This window comes from Ambystoma mexicanum, chromosome 9, assembly GCF_040938575.1.
Source record: "Ambystoma mexicanum isolate Mex_15411 chromosome 9, UKY_AmexF1_1, whole genome shotgun sequence".
NCBI classification, from domain to species: Eukaryota; Metazoa; Chordata; class Amphibia; order Caudata; family Ambystomatidae; genus Ambystoma; species Ambystoma mexicanum.
In genome coordinates, this window is record NC_090931.1 from 594,398,110 (window position 1) to 594,419,371 (window position 21,262).

The 21,262-nt window shown below is 50.2% G+C and overlaps 1 protein-coding gene across 7 annotated transcripts in view; it reads left to right on the forward strand.

The window, feature by feature from the left end:
• NCOR1 (nuclear receptor corepressor 1) overlaps window positions 1–21,262 on the forward strand; it is a 2,268,409-nt gene that overhangs the window by 1,680,267 nt on the left and 566,880 nt on the right. For all 7 annotated transcript variants that reach the window (XM_069615218.1, XM_069615220.1, XM_069615222.1 and 4 more), the window contains one exon: window positions 13,814–13,948. In XM_069615218.1, coding sequence (XP_069471319.1) covers window positions 13,814–13,948 — 135 coding nt within the window. The remainder of the gene's footprint in view (window positions 1–13,813; window positions 13,949–21,262) is intronic.

The window sequence follows — 21,262 nt, forward strand, 5'->3', positions numbered from 1 at the left end:
TGGGACAAGCAGTATTAAGACATTGTTTCTCTACTGTTCCTTCTCACAACCCACCTCCAACTCCGGGTACTGCTCACTAGTCTATGCACAGCATGTGATTCTAAGCAGATTAACAAACATCAGAAGACATTGCATTACTTACCGTAAAAGCATTTCTGATGGTTGTATCTGCTTAGATTCACATGCGCCCACCCTTCCTCCCCGCTCGGATGGAAGGAACATAGACATCCTTTTCTATATCTCTCTTTTCTGTACTCACTCACGTCTAGAAGGCTCCCTCAGGGCAGAAAAATACAAACAGAGGGACCTCGACGTGTGAGGGATTATGGGTACAACGCACGTCACTATAGGGATAGTGTTACAGACACGCCTTGTCGACGTCCCCTTTTCGACTACGAAAAACAAAATGCAATACTCCGCAGTGACCACTGGATGTCGGACCTATGCACAGCATGTGAATCTAAGCAGATACAACCATCAGAAATGCTTTTACGGTAAGTAATGCATTGTCATTCTTTTTGATACAACGCTTTGGTCCGTGTTTCCTTGTTCCATAGTACTGAAGCTCTAATGTGGAAACCCTGAATACTGATCGTCTCCCTCTTGAGATAAGTCTGACTGCTTAGCCGCAGCTATCAACTAAATCTTTGTGGTACAGACTGATACCAAAGGGGATTTCTTGCATATACCTGTAGTCTTAATCTTCTGTAGTGCTCCCTAAGGCAACTGCACAGGATTCTGCCTAACACTATTTTAGAGCACTATCCATGTTTAGTAGCCATGCGCGGTAATCACGATTGGGCACACTAAAAATGCAAAAAAATCCCAAGTCTAAAAAGCTAGAGTCGTATAAAAGTATACCCATTGCACAGCATTGTAAGATGCTCTGTGCAATGTTAAAAAGTCACACAATGCAAAAGGGAAACCTAGTTTCTGATGCTTGTGGATCTGCTTAGAATCACATGCTGTGCATATAGTCTGCCATCTAGTGATAATCGCAGAGTATTGCATCTTTTTTTCAAAGATTGAAATGTATGCCGAAATGGGCGTGACTAACACTATCCCCGATGTGTAGTGTACCCAAAATCGCTCACGCGTCGAGGTCCCTCCAGATCGTTTTTTTTCGCCAACCTAGTTGGTTGCTTATGCGGAGCTTGTAAGGGTTTCATTTTGGTTTGCCTAATCCCACGGCCTGCAGTAGTTCATTCATCTTCGACTGTCATCTCGACGGCTGTATCGTGGGTTCTCCAGCATGGGGTCTGGCATGGATTCACATGCTCATGAATATTCCCCATCGTCAGGCTGGGAATCCTCTGTAAAGAAAAAATCAGTTTCACTTCTGAACTGTCTTTCTCCTAACAACCAATCACTGTTCTCTGGGTCATACTGCCCCCAGCCAATGACTGCCTTCTACCTAAGCCCCTCCTCTGGCAGCCATCTTCAGATTTCTACCACGCGTCCAAGTGGTGGGAGTCCTCGTGCTTAGCTCTCGGGCTTTTACTGCATCTTGCGCCTTTTCTAAGAGTTTCACTCTATTTTTTCTGTCAATCGAGCCTCAAGCTCCATCGATCTACCTTCCGATTAGCGAGGACTTGTTTTTTGGATTCGTCAGCGCCCCTCAAGGGTGAATTTCGTAGAGTTTACTTCTTGGAGGATTCCAGAAGCTTCTTCAAGGCCTACACCGCGTGGACATGGCGGATGAGAAGAAGGACTTGGCACCCCTGTTCAAGATTTGCCCATGCTGCGGCTTGGAGAATATCTTTTTGGATGATGGACATTCCCTGTGCCTCTGCTGCCTGCACTCGGACCTGATGCACGTGGAGGATGACTGTGCGTTTTGTCAGAACATGGTGCCCCGCACGCTGAGCGACCGGCGCAAGCGTCTCAGCGAGTGGCTGCAGGCCAAGGCCCCTGCTCTGGGTGAGTCCCAGAGAATGCATCCCCTGCCCAGAAGAAGGTTGAGCAGTCTTCTAAGACCTTTGAGGGCGCTCCTCACACGGGGGCCCAACATAAGGCTAAGCACCTCGAGTCAGCTGTCACCAGGAGCGCCTGTGCCACGTGATCCTCGGCGGCCAGGGCGAGTACAGCATCTCCGACGGCTTCAACCACGAGTCAACGCTCAGGATCTTCAAAGAGGAGAAAGTCGGACGATCCGGCAAGCTCTTGGAGAAGACCCAGCCTGGCCCTCCGGAGAAGGCCAAGGGGCAGCGGGCTCAGACCCTCCCACTAAGATGAAGGCCATGGGCTCAACCAAGGCCGTGAAGGCCCAGGTACATCTGCCAAAGGCCCAACCTTCCATCGAAGGAGTGGTGGCGTACCTCGCGAAGACCGATGTGGCGGATCCGCAGGGCAAGGCTCCAAAGGCAGAAGTATCCCTGCCTGCAAGGAGGAGATCCGGACGAGATTGCCTCTTGCGCCGATGGCCCACCCCCCCACACACGCTCACATTGCCGGTCTCATCAGGGGAACCACCATCCTTGCCACCCATCGCCTGCCTCTCCCCCCTCGAGGCATGAGACGGATCCGGACACAGTGACAACGGGCACTTGGACGGACAACAACGGCGGGTTGGGAGATCTCCCGTATCCACCACCCAGATCTTCACCGCCCAACGAGATTGGCTCGTTCCACGCCATGCTCTCCAGGGCCTCGGAGCTGTTCCAGCTTGTCCCTGAGGAGAAGAAGAGGGTTTCCTATACCAGCACCACAAGGCGAAGAGGAAGACTGTACTTTCGATCCCGCTCTTGGATGGCATTTGGGACGAGGGATTTTCCCTCATGTAGAACCCTTCCTCAGCCCCGTAGAAGGACCGTTATGAGAACAAATACAGAGTGCCGGACTCTGCACCCAAGTGCTTGCGGTCCTAACCGTCTCCGGACTCGGTTTCCGCGGTAGCCAAGAAGAAATCTTCGAGCTCCTCCGCTTCGGCGGTCTCCGCCCCCCCACACCCCCAGACAGTGAGGGGAAGAAGTTGGATGCCATGAGGCGAAGAGTTTCATGTCGGCAGCGACTACCATCAAGGCCGCCAACGCCCTTGCCATTGTGGCACGTTACGATAGGGAGCTCTGGTTCAAGACCGCTCCCCTCCTGGACTTCCTTCCCGACGACAAGAGGGCGGACGCTTCGGCGATCCTACAAGAAGGTTAGGTGGCTTCGGACCACGCCATTACAGTGGCCACAGACATTGCCGACACGGGATTCCGCCAAATGGGCAACAGCGTTTGCCTTCGTCGGCGGGGCTGGCTGAGGGCCACTAATTTTCGCTAGGATGTTTAGTCGAAGGTGTTGGACATGCCCTTCGACGGGGACAATTTGTTCGGGAAGACCATGGATGAGTCTCTTCAGGACATCAAGGCGGACACTGAGATGGCTCGTGCCTTGGGCACGCTCAACAATGACAGCTGTCTTTTTGGACTTCCAGCGGGAAATCCCAAGGTTCTTTCAAAGGTTTCGGTGGAGGTGCTTTGTCCTAACGTCAACCCTCCCGCTCGTCGGCCCAGGAGACCTACAGGGGCTGTGCCAAATCTGGAGGAGAATGTCCTTGTCGCCAAAAAGCCCCCAAGGCGGCGCTTTGACGTTGAAGAAGGATTGAACCGGCCGTGGCGTCGGGCCCCCACCCGTGCACCCCGGCGGGAGGCCGGCTGCTGAACTTAATCTGCATGTGGAAGGCCATCGCCACCGACCGTTTGGTGCTGTACGCTCTTGCCCACGGGCACACCCTGGCATTTCCTGAGTGTCCCCGAATACCACCAGTGGCCATGCAGGAAAACCACGTTCCCCAGCTGCTGCTGGAGGTGCCGGCCATGCTATGAAAGGGCGCGATAGAGCTCATCCCAAAGAGGCTTCGGATCTCCGGAGTGTACTCTTGTTACTTCCTCGTCAAAAAAAGACTGGCGGGTGGAGGCCTTTCCTAGACGTCCTTCGTCTGGACAAGTACATCGGGTCCCAAAAGTTCTGGATGGTGACTCTTCAACATGTTCTAGGATAGTTAGAGGAGGGGGATTCCCTGTCATCGCTGGACCTGGAGGATGCTTACTTTCACATTCCCATCCACAAGGGACACAAAGTTTTTTGCTTCGTGGGTCAAGTGCAACATTTACAGTTCAAGGCCCTTCCCTTCGGAATAAAGTCAGTGCCAAGGGTTTTCACCAAGTGCCTGGCCCCGGTGGGGGCACATCTGCGTCGTTGAGGCATCCACATATACCTTTATCAGGACGACTGGCTCATCCGGGCAAGCAGAAAGGACATCGCCGTCCGGCTCCTGACGGATCTGGGGTTCTTGATAAACTATGCAAGTCCTGCTTGACTCCATCGCAGGACGCTCTGTTTCTGGAAGCCCGACTCAACACAATGTCGTGCCTGGCGTCTCTGTCGGAGGAGAGGATAGTGGCCATCTTGGGCAAGGTACAACGGCTGTTGGCCCTGAAGATCCAAAGGGTGAGGTCAATCAAGTCTCTGCTCAGCATGATGTCGTCATGCATATAACTCATTCGATTGTGCAGGCTGCGGATGCGTCCACTACAGGAGTTCCTTGACGCCCATTGCATACAAAGTGTCGGGAAGCTTCGAGGACAACATCACACTCTACAAGAGTTTTCGTCGAGCGATCCGGTGGTGGGGAGTTTGTGCACATCTGTCCGGAGGTGCAGATTTCCAGACCCCAGTTTACCAGGAGACGGTTACGACAGGCGCCTCCCTGGAAGGATGGGGAGCTCACAACGGAAGCCTTCACGCAAGAGGCCTGTGGCTGCTGGAGGAGAAGGCATTGCACATCAACGTGTTGGAGCTGCGGGCAGTGTTTTGGGCACTCAATTGTTTCATTCCGTCCCTCAAGGGCAGGGTGGTGCGTGTCTTCACGGACAACACCAACACGATGTTCTCGATGAGGAAGCAGGGGGGAACCAGGTCCCTGGTGCTCCCCAAAGAAGCACAGGAACTGTGGCACTGGGCAGTCACCTGCCATGATGCCTACCCCCGGAGCACCAGGCCAGGCCCAGCAACCCCGGGAGCAGGCATCACGCCCCCGGGTAAAAGCCCAGCGGCTCTTTATAGGGGCTCTTTGGACTCTGTCCTGGCGCCGTTGGCGCCAGGCTCATATAGGGAAGTGTTTGGTGCACTTACCTGAAGCAGACCATGCTGCACACTCACTTGATGCAGACCATGCTGCATGAAGAACCAAGCCAAATGAGGCTTAGGAGGGACTATTTTTCTGAAGGAACTATTTTGTTACTTGGGTGGGGCTGTGGAAGAATACTCACCTGGAACTTCTTCCAAGGCTATTTAAGCCACACCCGGACAGCCACACGTGCTTCGCGTTGTTCTGCATCCCAGCAGTTGAACGCTCACCGTGTCTGCTCCTGCACCTGGACTCCAGCCACGCCCGCCTCGAACCTGGAACACCTGTAAGAGAATAAGAGAACAGAAAGGTGAAAACCAAGAACTATTTCAACCTTCTTACCTGCATCCGGAATCTTCACGCCAGCATTCCTGAAGGAAGACTTCCATTTAAAAGCACTGCGTTGCTCACTGCAGCGCCGCGCTTCACTTACCTGTTCCCGAGACGCCGCCCGGCTCCATCGCGGCTCTCAGTGCCGGTCGCCACATCTCTGCACCGCACCTAAGGGAGAGAAGAAGAGACAAAAGGTGAGCCAGGGAACACAAGAGGAAAGCCGGATTTTCAGCCATATTACTCACCGGCTATTCTTGGTGAGCCATTCCACATCTCGGGTCGGCGCCACATCTCTGGCAGGTACCGCACCACGGCCCCTATGGGAAAAGGACATAAGACATTACTGGGGAATTATAAAGACATTTAGAGGGGTCGCCCACATCACTGACTCATTGAATTTTACCCCGGCAATTTAACCCTTCAGCGCATCGCCTTTGTTCTGCACCTGAAATAAAGGACAGAAAAAGACAACATAAAAGGAGGCTCACATTTGAACTTTTGCATCTTCCTACTCACGGCGAATCGCTCAGTAAAGTCAAGTGGATTTGCCAGCGCCATTCTGAAAACCAGTGAAGTAACTGGACGAACGTGCGCCCCTGCATCAGAAGCAGGATGGAGAGTTCATCCTTCCAAACCATAAGGTGAGCTTAAACCGGGGGTTTTGGAGGAAGTCAGAGGAGAACGAAGGGGGAAAGGGGGGAGCAAGCACATTATTCAGCGGACAGTTAATCCCCTTTCTCATCTGCAGAAGGATATTCCTACGGGCCGGACAAGCAAGATTTGGGGGTCCTGTTCAATCGGTGGTCCGAATTCTGCGCCTCACGCTTGAAGAGGCCACAGCAACCCAGACCAGACCAGCGCCTCCGTGGGAGCCAGGTGAGCGTTACATCACCCAGGCGATGTTCCTCATCCCGTTTCACCTGCAAGGAGTGAAGAACACTGTCGCTGTGAATGGGAACTTCGGTAGGACCAAGTGGATCACCTGTTCCACAGATGGGGCAATCGCCAGATCGATCTATTTGCGACAGCGACGAACACCAAGTGCTGGAGATTCGCCAGCAGAGTTCCCCAGCTGGGGAGCATGGGGGATGCATTCTCATTCCCCTGGGACAGCCTGTTTCTGTATGCTTTCCCTCTGTTGCTGTTGCTTCTTCGACTAATCAATCAACTCAGACGGTCCCGGTGCAGGATGATCCTCGTCGCACTGGCATGGCCGAGGCAGATATGGTTACCCGGGCACCTCCATTCATACTTCTGGTGATCGCAGATCTTCTCACCAGGGAAGGAGGCGCAATTCTGCAACACGACCCAGGATCGCTGAACCTGTAGGGGCTGGTTCCTGCAGCATTAGTATTTGGGGGGGCTACGATCTCTCAGCGGACTGCAACGAAGTGCTTGCCAAGGCCAGAGCATAGTCTACTCTTAAATGCTACAGACATAAATGGAAGAGGTTCGCCGTTGGGTGCCGTGCACAGACGATCACACCTCTGAGTCAAGGCTCCGCAGGTGCTACTGTATTTGCTGTCATTGGCCAAGGCTGGCCTGGCACATACTTCCATCAAAGTTCATCTGGCGGCTATCTCCTGCTACACCAGAGCTCCAGGACGGTTGTCATTGTGGTCCCACCGTCTGGTCAAGGAGTTTGTCAAAGTACGATTTCGCTCGTTCCCGCCGGTGAAGGCCCTGGCACCGTTGTGGGAGCTCAATGTGGTGCTGACTAGGCTCATGGGTCTTCCGTTCGATCCTATGCATTCGGCGCCACTGATATTTTTGTCCTGGAAAACAGCTTTTCTGGTGGCCATCACCTCCGCATGACGAGTGGGAGAGATGCAGGCCCTCTCTTGTAAACCACCTTTTTGACATTCCATGAGGCAAGGGTAGTGCTAAGACGCACCCCTCCTTCATTCCCAAGGTGCCATCGGACTTTCGTCTAAACAAGCCCTTGGTGTTACCTGTATTCTTCCCGACGCCTTCGTCGCCTGCTGAGAGGACTTTGCACTCGCTGGATGTTGCCAGAGCGCTGAAGTTCTATGTGTACCGCACAAAGAGTTTTCGGAAGACGTTGCAACTTTTTTGTGAACTTTAGTCCTGTGAACCGTGGGAAGGCCCTCTCCAAGGCTTCTATTTCCAGGTGGCTCTCCGGCTGCCTCACCCATTGTCATCGGTTGGCAAACGGACCGTCGCCTTGCTGGCTGAGAGCCCATTCGACCAGAGCGATCGCTGCAACTACAGCGTTCCTGTCTGGTGTGCCCCTGCTGGACATCTGCAGGGCTGCTGCGTGGAGGTTGACGCACACCTTCACGAAGTTCTACTGTATCAACAGGGATTCCAGGGAGGAGTCCAGACTCGGCCATGCAGTGCTGTGCAACCTGTTAGCTTGAAGGTGAGCCTGGTGAGGAGGTAAGGGAAGGTGAGCCTGGTGAGGAGGTAAGGGATGCTTAATGTAAATGTTGAGCTTTGCCTCCTGCCTTGGTTGTGCATGTGTGTACTGCTATGTATTCTTATATTCATGTGCATGTGAATCCATGCCAGACCCCATTCTGGAGAAGGAACAAGTTACTTACCTGTAACTGTTGTTCTCTTGCATGGGTCTGGCATGGATTCACATGCAAACCCTCCCACCTACCCCTCTGCTGCTCTTCTCTTGGTCTTACTGCCACTTTACGTGCTACCAAATCTGAAGATGGCTGCCAGAGGAGGTGCTTAGGTAGAGGGCAGTCATTGTCTGGGGGCAGTATGACCCAGAGACCAGTGATTGGTTTTTAGGAGAAAGACAGTTCAAAAATGAAATAGATTTTTTCTTTACCAAGGATTCCCAGCCTGACTGTGAATATTCTTGAGCATGTGAATCCATGCCAGACCCATGCTGAAGAACAACATTTGCAGGTAAGTAACTTGTTCCATTCTCGCTCGCAGATGACTACATCTACAACTGCTCGGCGACTGTTGACTGCGTGGCCTTGACCCTCAGGCCTGGCCTTTACAGTAGGGAGATTGGGGCTCTGTTTTCATCGTCTTCTCTCTCTGAGAATGCATTTCTTTACCCCCTCTCCTTTTCTTCTTGGTCTGGCTTGGTCTTGGTCTGGCTGCCACTAACCTCTGCTGTGGAGGACTCCCTTTAAATTCTGTTGGTCTTGTAACAGCACATTTCCCTGGAAAGACACCCATTGCTAATGCAACATGTGTATTCTTTGTGAACACGAGTGTGCGTGTAAACTCTTTCGGCCTAAGAAGCTGAAAGACAGGCAGACTAAGTTAGTGCCTTAAGTGGCACTACAAATCAAGGGGGCAACAACGGAGGTCCTGAAGGCCCATTAGGCCATGCCCCCATTAGGCCATGCCTCCTTGACACACCTCAGCTCAAAGGATTACTGGCACCCCTGCCAGGCAACCTTTTGTAGAAATCAGCACCCTCTCCCCATGGGGGAAGAGGGTGCTGATCTCTGCATTTTTTTTATAGGCTTGCCTGGCAGGGGACAGCGCCTCGCCTATTCAGCCTTAATGGTGGTGCTGGCCCTCGCCAGCTGCGTAGGGGCAGCGTCACCATTAAGTCTGAAAGGGTGAGGCTGCTGGAAGCAGAGGCCTTTTTCCTAAAGACAGAAACTCCCGCAAATCCGCAGGAGCTTCAGTATTAGGAAAGCAAGGCCTCTGCTTCCAGCGGCCTCACGTTTTCTCCATAATGGTGGTGCTGGCCCATGGGCATCACATGATGAAAGGGATGCCACGCAGGTGCAGCGCCACCATTATGGCCGAAAGGCATTTTTTTCTGAAGTCTGAAGCTCTCGCACAAGAGCGAGAGCTTCAGGCTGTAGAAAAAAAAGCCTTTTCGTGTAGTGGCCGGGGCTGCAAGCGGAGATTAGTGGGCCCCTGCAGGGCCCCGCCTCAAAACGAAATTTCGGAGCCTGCCGGGGCCCATTCCTGCCAGGCCCCGGCCCACTTAAAGCCCTGGACTAAGTGGTGGACGGTCTACGCTATGTAAGCCAAAAACCTTCCCCGCACCATCGCTGTGAACAAGGAATCCGTCGGCAGCCACGGCTCCGAAACGGAAGCCATTGACCTTTCTGTAGAGCCTACACGCTCCCATATGCCCATCCCCGCTAGGCGGCCATCGGCATTGCTATGGGGAAGTCACACCCCAGTGACAAGGGCACCCACACCCTGTGTACCTAAGCACACAACCCATAAGCCCTCTTCAACGGGTTTGTCGAACAAGACCTCAATGCCCATTGGCCCGCTGAAGAGTTTATCAGTGCCTTCTAAACCTTGCGGTTTGGTGCCTTCCATGCAACGGCAGCTTGCGAATGGCCATAAAGCTTCCTCTGGAACGGGCGGTTCCCTAAAACTTCCACTAATGTCAACCTGCTGTCCAAAGGCGCTTGACCGCCAAATGACTGTGTTGTTGCCGACCGCGGCAGTGCCTTCAAGTGTGCCGAAATCCTCTACGCTGTCGATAGTTCTTCTGAAGCTCTGCGAGAACCTGTCGGTTACCGTTTCGGCGGCCGGGGCCTCCAGGGAGGCCCCCTGTTCCCGTGGGGATTATTCTGAGTTAATCCCGTGGAAGGAAAGGGCGCAGGATTTTGCTCCCACCTGGTTATCCCTTGGAGTCTTTTTTTTTTTTCCACCGGCTACACTGCCAGCCCTGAAGCCCTGCCCCCCAACAGGACAAATACGGCAGGCTTCACCCGACTCGGGGCACAGGGGCTACCACAGCTTTCATTTCAAATGTTCCTCTAGATTCCATTTGCAAAGCAGCAACCTGGAGTTCTGTGCACACTTTTACACAACACTAGTGCAACATTACTCCCTAGATGTCTGTCTGCCACCACGCCACCATTTGCCTATCACTGCTGCTTACCCAGAAGCATGGATGGTTTAGGTGATGTACTGGGCCCTGTTAGAACCATAATCATACCGTAGCCTCACACTATGCCTTTGTCTGTATAGCAAGTTGATGTGCCCTCAGTTCCATGGCCTTTTATGACACTCCTATCATTGTGTTCGCCCTACTCACTGTAGGTGGGGAGGCACCATGTACCCGCACATTGCTGGACCTCTCTCTAACCTGTAACCGTAAACATATGTATTAGTAGCCTCCCCAGGATCATGAGCCAGCCCTCCCATAACATTTCTGTAGCTTTGTTTTTTCTTCACTCTACCTCATATACGTGAAAAACACTCCAAGGTACGAGGAAATACCTTTGCAATGTAATGATATCCCCCTGCTATGTAATCAAGTATTGTTTAACTTACCTATGTATTCCTGTACTCAACCAAGTATTCTTGCAACGCAACTGAGTTTCTTGTAATGTAACTAAGTGCTACAATGTAATTAAGAAAGTATTCTTGTAATAATAATAATTTTGTAAAAGCACCACAATGCCTGAGGGCTGCTGTACGCTTTAAAATGCAAAATAAATAAATAAAACAAACAGATCCTCATTCTGGGTCTGATACTCGGGCTGGACAAGTGGACAAGCTGTACTAAGACCTCTCTTTGCTACTGTTCCTTCACACATCCCACCACCATCTCTGGGTACTGCTCGCTAGTCTATGCGCAGCATGCGATTCTAAGCAGATCCAAAAGCATCAAAAGACATACATTACTCACCGTAATCGTATTTCTTGGAGTAGAATGAACATAGACCTCTTACACCTTCTCTCTTCTGTGCTTGCTCACGCAGTCTGTAAGGCTCCCATCACGTTAGGGATAGTGTTAGTCACGCCCATATCGACGTCCCTTTCGATCTTCGATAAAAATATGCAATACTTCGCGATTGCCACTAGATGTTGGACTATAAGCATAGCATGTGAATCTAAGCAGATACATTACTGACCGTAATCATATTTGTGATGATTGTACTGAGAAACTGAAGGACTAATCAGTTTTCCTATAACAAATGAGCAAAAGCAGTGGGAAGTGAAGCTTAAGGGTTTACTTCCCTTCAAAAAGTGAGAGCCAGTTCAAAACAGATCAAAAAGAGGGTGGAGGCAATGGGGACCATAGAAACTATGGTAGGAAGGTTGCAAAAAGAGAAATCTTTCCCAACAATCGGGATGGTTGTTTTGGCAGATCTTACCTTCAATGTTTTCTAGTTTAGTTTGTGTCCTTGCTATCTTCCTTCCTCCAAGTCTGTGTACTGCTATGGGAGACTTTACAAGATGAGCAATCCATGGGAGGAAGGAATCCATTGGAAGAACAAATGACTTGCCTCTTGGTAATGGTCTTTCTGATTGATCTTCCTCCCACTGATTCCTCATCGCCCTCCCTACCTGACCGTCTTTGCGGTTAGCTAGTACCCCTTGGTTCTGTAGTCCCCCAGTGTTGGAGTACTATGGAAAGCGGGTGGAATTAAGGTCAAGGGGCACAGCGCCTTTATATATATTACACGGCCTGCGGTAGCGGCCGTGTAGTTATGGTTAAGTTGCTAAACTCATAGGAAGAGCACTCCCCAGACGAATACTCTGCAAACTTTGCAAAAGAAGTGTAAAGCCGGCTCTGAATTATTTCGCAAAGTTGGGTGAGCTTTCGTGCGGGTGGGCAGGAAGGAGGAGGTTATAGTGGGGGGTCCCAAAAGATTTTTTTTTCTCCTTAGACTGAATGGGGAAAACATTTTGCGCATGGCTACAGCCCGAACGGCTGGGCAGATTTTCACCAAATTTGCGGCAGGAGCGGGGGCTTGGGTCAGAAAGCGTACTTTTGTGTTTTTAGTGTATATCGGACCAGTACTTTTTTTTGCAAAACACTGACATGTACATCCCACAAAATGTGAGATATCTGGGTCCGCTCCGCAGGCCCATTTCCCTGTTCGCTGCGTGGACCGAAGTCTGAATGGCTTGTGGAATGCTGTGATGTCGGAAAACATTGGACACGGCCAGTGGTTGGCTGGAGGGAAGCGTCCTGTGCGTCAGTTTTTGGGAAACTCCGCCATGGTGTAGCGGAGAATAGTGGAGCGCCGAAAGGCGTTGGAAAACATGGTTTGCAGGATCGGCTGGGTGAAAGAGGGAAAAGCAAAGATATTGGCAATGTTTTGTGCTGTAGGCACGGCTGCTGGTGGTTATGTTGACTTAGTGCGTTTGCGTTGTTCTACGGTGGTGAGTTTGTGGGGAATTGTTCCATGCTTGTCTGACTTGGCTTGTAGTGGTTGTAAGGCGTAGCATTTTTACTGCATGGGCATGGCATGTAAAAAGAGCATAGGGCTTGGGCACCACCCTCGCAATGTAATGCCTCCATGCATGGATGGGAGAGCAGTGAGGCACTTAGCGGGTAGGTATGCGGCCGAGTCTGGGCACACCATTGCTGCAAGGGAGGCCATAACGACATGCAGAAATGGAAGGATTGTGTTGCAGCACACTGTTGCGATGTAGACCATTCCCACAGCTGCTGACATACACTGCATTGGCGGTTAGGTGCACAGGGGACTATCATATGTTGGTTAGTGTAGGCAGACTTTATAGGGGATGAGGGGTGCATTGGAAATAATATGAGAAGAGTGGCAGTCGGTGTACTATGTTGTGGTGTGCCTGCAAAGGCCCAACTGCTTTTTGTTCTTGGTTACGGACCTTGGCCATAACAGTGTGCACACTGGTTGGAAGTAGGTGTGAGAATGTGGCCTTGTTTGCGTTTGTTAGTGTAGCTATACGTATTTGTAGGTAGGCAAGCACCGTGGGATCAGTGATGTCATGAATGAGATTTGTGATGGCATCTTTGATGTCATGGGTGTTAGTCCTTGCAGTGCACACTAGGGGCGTTGATTATGGTTGCTTAGCTTACCATAACTTGTGAATTTCTGGGGTTTTTCTGTTTTACCTGTAAGCATAACGTCCCGGTAGCAACCGTTTTCCATTGAATTTTATAGGTTTTTTAGTAGTGCAACTTAACCAAAACATCCCTTTAATACGGGGTGCGTAATGGCGTTATAAAGAGCCGATACAGAGCCACTCTGCTTACTCTGGCGGCAGGAAAGTATTCTGAAGAGCAGCTGCACTGGGAGGTAGATATCAAACATGAGGAATCCGTGGGCAGAAAAATCCACCAGAAAGAAAATTACCAAGAAGTAAGTAATTTGTTCTTCTTTCTTAACTTGCCAAATCATCAAGCTTGTCGGGTGTTAATGATCTCTCTAGCTTCTTCATATTGGCATGTCTCTGATGAAGGCTTGATTCTATTCAGAAATCTTTCAGAAGTTGCAAGATTGGTAGATAAGTGTGGGAATTATTCTGCTGTATCATTGAGATGGAGACTTTGGAAAATATAATTTACCAAATTGTTAGCTTAGTTCTACAGAGCTATGAAATGTAAAGCATACGCTTGGTGTGCTCTCCCAGCATTCTGACTTCTCTAACATTTCAATTTTAATGCTGCAGTGTCATCTTCACACCGCTATGAACCTCCTGGCGAACAGATCGAGGTAATCAGTCCAGCAAATTCACCCATGCCAGCACAGGAGAAAAATGAATCCTTCCACCAGCAAGAGGCATCTAAACTAAGCCTGCAAGAGAGTGAGTCTGAATTGATGTGGAGGCAGTGCACTTAATGTTCTTAGAATAAGGGCAACTGAAAGAATAGCCCTGAAGTGGACAATTCTCTCCCTCTCTCACTCCCTCCCTCCACACACCTTGGTACGATGCTCAGTGGGATACATGTGGTTTATGCCACCTGGATATATAGCCTATAGTAGAGCCTGTTTTTTTTTTTCTATTTAGACATTCAACGTGTGGAATCCATGCTCTTCCCACATTAGAAGCCAGCCATTTGTTCTATGCTTTTTCTTTGTTCTTTTCACAGCTTCCAGCCCTCTAGGCAATTTGCAAGCTTGGAATGCATGCACTAACTACTAAGATGGATTTTTAAAGTCTGTGTTTAGGAGGCTGCCCTAGTTATAGTGAACAGGGGAAACATCTGGGAGTTTAGCCAAACCAATCAAGGTAGCATGGAGAGTGGTCATTGCCAACTGTGAAAGGTAGCCCAACTTAAAGGCGTACCCGTATTCTGTACAAAGATGAGGAGGAGGAGGTGGGGGGGGGGGGCAGAGGACTCAGATCCCCTCCCCTCCTCCGCACCCCCACCAGCATTCTGTCTTCCGTGGCTGGCTCCTGCAGACTAATTCCAAGCAGGCACCTTTATATACTCAACATGGTCACTGGATACTGGCATAGCTCATCCAAAACTACTGTTCTTGCCATACAAGGGATTCTGCAATCACCCTTCTTGCATGGCCAGGGTTACAACCTACTTAACATACTTCTGCCTCTGCAGGAATATATTGTAGCTCTTGTTAAGCATAATTTTCTATAATATATATATATATATATATATAATCTGCTTAGATCGCATGCTGTGCATAGGCCGACATCTAGTGGAAGCCCCAGAGTATTACAGTTTGTTTTTCGAAACTCGAAAATGGGCGTCGACACAGGGCGTGCCAGTAATACTATCCCTAATGTGACGTCCACTGTATCCATGATCCCTCACGTGTGTAGGACCCTCAGATTGTTTTTTTCCGCCATACTTGTCGGAAGCACTGCATGGAGTTCCCTGGCTTTCAGCCATATTTTGCTAAAATATCATATTTCCCCGTTTCTTTCATTACCACATTAAGACATCGAAGTTCGAAGATCAACGCCGGTCCGGAGAAGAAACAACCGTCTAGAGCTGCACGACGGACTTTGGGCCTCGGAAGTCCTCTGGCCTTGGCCCGGGCTTCCGAAGGCCTCTGGCCTCGGCCCCGCAAGTAGGGAGAGTGGGGGGTGGAAACATACTCTACACTCATATATATTTTACTACACACACTAGCCCGCTGCCACAGGGTGCATATGGAGGGTACCCCTTTCAAATTTTGCCCCAAGTGCAACCGCAAGTATCCTTGGGTTGACAAACACGCCACCTGTAACCTCTGCTTGCCGAGGTATCACCCCGAGGCGAACTGCAGAGCGTGTAGCCGGTTCAAGGCTAAAACTCTAAAGGACCGCTTGACCAAACGTTGGGCCCACCACACCAGGCAACGTGAGGCCATGGAAGCGGAGGGCACCTTAAGTGATGGCAGCGATGCCGTACTTTCAGATGGCGAGGGCAAGGAGGTGTCGAAAGATGCCCAAGCGCAAGTCCCCGACCTCAGAAGATTGTCCGGCAGTGCAGTTATGGGGAGCACACCTGGCGACGCGAGCGCTACCCACACCACTTCTACACCTAAACACTCAAAGTCCAACCGAGACTCGACACACGTGTCGAGTTCTCGGAAAGAGGCACGCAGAGAGCGGTCCTCCGAATAGGTGTCCTCTGGGCGTTCTCGATCAAGATTGCCGCACGACACTAGGCAACCGTCCACAGTTGCCAAAAGTGCCTCACTCACCAAAGTCACAGAGGTACGCTCGTCGGAAAACGAAACTGACCGCCAGCCCCAGGCCGCACACCAGGAGTCGGCTCCGGCAGACCATTCGGCGGCTGCCTCCGAGTCTCAACGTCCTCACTAGAAGGAAAGAGACACTACCCCCGAATCTCGACACCAGGCGTCGAAAAGCTCAGAAAAGGTGAAGACACCAGGGAAACACTCTTCTACTCATGGGGAAGGGGGTCAACAGAAGAAGAAACCATCTCTCCCTTCTTCTGCTAAATCTTCAGATAAACATCAATCCAAGACCCATGTGCAGGCCCATAGGTCCAGACAGGGAATAGAAGGGGAACCCTCTCAAGAAATTGTCCTTCCCAGCTGCAAGAAATGGACCAGTGACGATATAGACAAGGTAATGACTAGAATGTCCTCCCTGGCAGACTTCTACTCCAAGAACCCAGAGCACTTCCTCACCTATACCCCGGATGGTGCTACTCCTTCAGGATCTAGGGACCTGCAGCCCCATGCTAAGAAACCTACATACAGCCCTACACCCAATATGGTCAGGATCCTCAACAGGATGAAGATCCAGACTGTTACGTTGGATGACCAAACTGGGGTGGACTATTAATGGGGATGACGAGGACCAAGATGAGGAGGAAGATGACCCAGAAGTCTACAGAATAGACTCCCCTGTTGGCAAAGAACCTTAGGTTACTGACTCTCCAGTAGACAACCAGACCCTCCTAAATGAGGTCTTGACCAAAGCGGCAGAACACTTCCGCATAGACACTCAGGGTGCACAGGAGGAGAGGGACTTTGCTGAGGAACTAGTGGGAGAGAAGAAACCCATTGCCCAAGCCATTCCAATTCTCAAGTCTGTTCAAAGGAGAATTGATCCTTCCCTTCTCACTCCTAACCTCACCAGTGCAGTAAACCCCAGAAACGATAAATTGTTCAGGACGGCCCAATCGGACCCGCTTTACATAAGGGGTCAACTGAAGCCTGACTCCTTGGTAGTGACTAACACCCGGAAAAGGGCGGGTGCTCCTCTTATCATCTGAGGCCCCCCCCAGACAAGGAGAGCAAGAAAATATACGGGTTGAGAAGGAAGATAGCCTCCACTTCCACTTCGACTTCCAAGCAAGGATTGCCAACACCACCACTCAGCTGGCAAGTTACAATTGCCACCAGTGGGAGCAAGTAGCTGCCCTCATTGACTCCACACCGGAACCACTAAAGGGTCAGCTGGCCCAGGTCGCGTCGGAGGGGAGAGCCATGTCCGGTTGCATCCTTAAGGCAACCTTTGATGCCGCAGACAACGCGGGCAGGCTAATAGCAGAGAGCGCAGTCATTAAGAGGCATGCCTGGTTAAGACAGTCAGGGTTTAAACCCGAGACACAAGCATCCTTAATTGACATGCCGGTGGAGCCTAATCTGCTGTTTGGCAAAGCGGTAGAGGACGCATTAAAAAATGCCAAGGACGAGTATTAGACTCTGAAATCCCTAGGTCAGTTAACAAACAAGCCCCCTAATCAAAGAGGGAATGGTAATTTTCATCGCCGACGCGGCCAGAATTCCCAAAGAGGCTCCAGTTATACACAGGGACAGGGTACATCTTGGGGTAACAACCAACAGGCTACCCAGAGTTACAGCAGAGGAAACAAAAGAGGCCGTGGTAGAGGTAGAGGCAGTCCCAACAGAGGCAGCACGCCTCCTACAAAACAGTGACGCTCCACTCAAGGTCCCTTCTCACGCATCCCCAGTAGGGGGACGCATTGCCATCTTCACCCAAGCTTGTGAAGGGATCACATCGGACAGATGGGTGCTGTCCACAGTGTCCGCAGGATATTGTATAGAACTGCTCGATCGTCCCCGAAACCACCCTCCACGTCAAAAGGTGCATTCCTTGGAACACCAAAAGATCCTCCTCGAAGAGATCGTCAATCTTTTAGCAAAGGACGCGATCAAACGCGTCCCGGCAACCAGATAAACAAGGGTATTTATTCAACTTACTTCCTTGTTCCAAAAAAAGATTTAACAATGCGCCCAGTATTAGACTTACGCCCTGCAAACAAGTATGTCAAGCCTCAAAAGATTTGCATGACTACTCTCCAAGAGGTAATCCCCCTCCTAAAAAGGGGGATTACATGGCAACATTGGACATGAAAGATGCCTATTTTCATATTTTCATGTTCCCAGCGCACAGAAGATTCTTGCGCTTCAAGGTGGACAGTCAGCACTAACAGTTCAAGGTGCTGCCCTTTGGGATAGCCTCGGCTCCAAGGGTATTCACCAAGGTACTGGCGATGGCACACCTATGCTGGGAGGCAATACTAGTGTACCCTTACCTGGACGACTGGCTCATCACGGGGGGAGACCCCAGTAATTTGCAGATCAAACATTCAAAGAACAATCGACCTCCTCTTCGAATTGGGTTTCTCCATAAATGAGAAAAAATCAAGCCTGGTGCCAAGCACCTCCAAACAGTTCCTAGGAGCTGTCCTAGACACTCAAGCGGGGTTGGCCTTTCCATCAGAGGAAAGAATTCGGAATCTACTACTGCAAATTCCTTTATATCAGTCCGGTCGCCAGATAAGGGTACGCAAAGCGATGCGTTTGCTAGGCATGATAGCGTCATGTATTTACCTGGTCCCCCAGGCGCGCCTGCGACCATGCAAGAATGGTTGGTGAAACAGTGGTCTCAGGCAAGTGGTCAGTGGGACAATCTAGTGGTCATTTCGCCAACACTTGTACAAAGTCTTCACTGGTGGACAAGAGAGAACCTGGCAAAGGGGAAACCCTGTTACGATCCAGAAGTACAGGCTGTAGTCACTACAGACGCATCCCTGTCAGGGTGGGGAACACACCTCCTCCACCACACAGCTCAGGGTCTCTGGTCTCACACAGTAGCCAAGAATCCTATCAATCTGCTAGAGCTTCTGGCAGTATTCGGAGCGCTTCAGGTGTTCGAGCCCTACTTGATGAACCTGTCAGTGCAGATCCTGACGGACAGCACAACAGCGATGTTTTACCTAAACAAACAGGGAGGGAATCGTTCGCCAAATCTGTCCAATCTTGCCCAGAAAATTTGGAGATGGGCACTCAGACGGAACATTTACCTGTCATCTCAACATGTTCCAGGGGATCTCAATTCACTAGCGGACGCTTTGAGCAGAGACTCCCTCCCAAGAGAACACGAATGGTGTCTACTCAGAGAAGTGGTAGAAGACATCTTCTCACAGTGGGGTTTCCCCACTACAGACCTATTCACCACAAGCGAAAACAGGCAATGCCCAGGATTCGGATCCAGGTTCCCCCAGCCAGACTCCAAGAGGAACGCCCTGTGGATGAACTGGTCAGGGATGTTTGCCTACGCTTTTCCACCAACCCCTCTCATAAGGAAGGTGGTCAGCAAGATGCACAGGGAATTGATGATGCTTATCCTAGTTGCCCCCATGTGGGCGAGGCAACCGTGATGCCCACACCTATACAGACTAGCGGTGTGCAAACCCTTCAGACTCCAGTGCTGGTACAACCCACTGTCCCAGCACCAAGGTCCAACAGTCCATCCTCAACCTAGCTCAATGAACCTGGCAGCATGGCTCCTGAAGTCATAGAGTTTGGACATCTCAACTTACCACAGAGATGTATGGACATCCTAAAGGAATCTAGGAAACCTAACACGAGGCACTGTTACTTTGATAAATGGAAAATATTGGTTATCTGGTGCCAGAGTAAGCAAATCAACCCAGTTGATTGCACTCCTTCCAATATTGTGACTTACATGCTCCACCGGCTGGATGCAGGGCTGGTATTTAACTCACTCAAGGTACACCTGGCAGCGCTGTCAGCCTACACCACTTCCCACAACAAGGTTTTGTGGTGGAAGGTACCGGTGGTTAAAGCCTTCATGGAAGGAGTAAAGAGACTCCACCCTCCAATTTCAAACCCACCACCTGGCTGGGACCTTAATGTGGTGCTTGCTAAGCCCATGGGCCCACCCTTTGAACCCATGCATAAAGCCAGTCTCAAACACCTGACCTACAAAACTGCCTTCTTAGTTGCCATTAACATCCATTAGAAGCATCAGTGAAATTCAGGCTCTCAGTGCAGAATCCTTTCTTTACTGTTCATAAGGATAAACTGGTTATACGAACACACCCTAGGTTCTCACCTAAATTCATTTCTAAATTCCACGTTAACCAGTCCATTGAGCTTCCGGCCTTCTTCCAGGAACCCAAAAGCTCTGCTGAGGTGAAATTACACACTCTAGATGTGCGAAGAGCGGTCCTCTACTATGTAGACAAGACCAGACCGCTAAGTAAAACGGACCAACTGTTCGTCTCCGTAGCTACAGGCAGAGAAGGAGATTGCGTCTCTAAAGGAACCATCTCCAAGTGGATAGTCAATTGTATACAGCTATGTTACTCCCTTTCTGAAAAGACACTGCCTTTTATGCCAAGAGCCCACTCTACAAGAGGCATTGGGGCCACTCTGGCTTTCATTGCAAATGTACCCCTCGACACCATTTACAAAGCAGCTACATGGAGCTCTGTTCACACTTTTACTCAGCTCTACTGCATTGACACTCATTCCAAGACAGATACTCAAGTGGGACAAGCGGTTCTAAGACATTTATTTGCTCATGACCCTTCTCACATCCCACCTCCTTCTTCTAACACTGCTCGCTAATCTATGCACAGCATGTGATCTAAGCAGATTCCACAAGCCTCAGAAGGGATACATTACTCACCGTAATCGTATTTCTGATGATTGTATCTAATTAGATTCACATGTGCCCGCCCTTCATCCCCTTTGAGAGAAGGCATGGATGCTTGTAGTCTTATCTATCCATCTGCTTGGATCTTCTGTACTCACACTACTCCTCATGCTACCTCATGTCAGAAAAAATACAATCTGAGGGTCCTACCCGTGTGAGGGATCATAGGTACAGTGGACGTCACACTAGGGATAGTATTACTGGCACGCCCTGTGTCGGCGCCCATTTTCGAGTTCGAAAAACAAACTGTAATACTCCGTAGCTTCCACTAGATGTCAGCCTATGAACAACATGTGAATCTAAGCAGATACCAGCATCAGAAATACGATTACGAAGAATAATGTATCCCATATACATACACAAACACCTTCTCGCCATACTCTCCACAATCCACTCAATCTTCTTATATTTTATCTGGTCCAGTAATTCTCTTAATAAACCCTGTTTTCCATAGTACTCTATATGTCGTGCATTGGACATGTACAATCCCGTTTTAGAATGCATGGGCTTTGGACAGACAGCCCACAGCTGCTAAGTTACCTCGTGCTCTCTGCCAGCCTTAGCCTCGGTGACACAATGCCTGTAGTCTATTTTTAGCACAGTCTACATTCACCATGCTTTGAGAAAAGCTAACTACAATTTAACAGTTTTTCAAATCTATTCCACTAAATAGTTAGTTGTACCTTATATTTAAATCCTAAC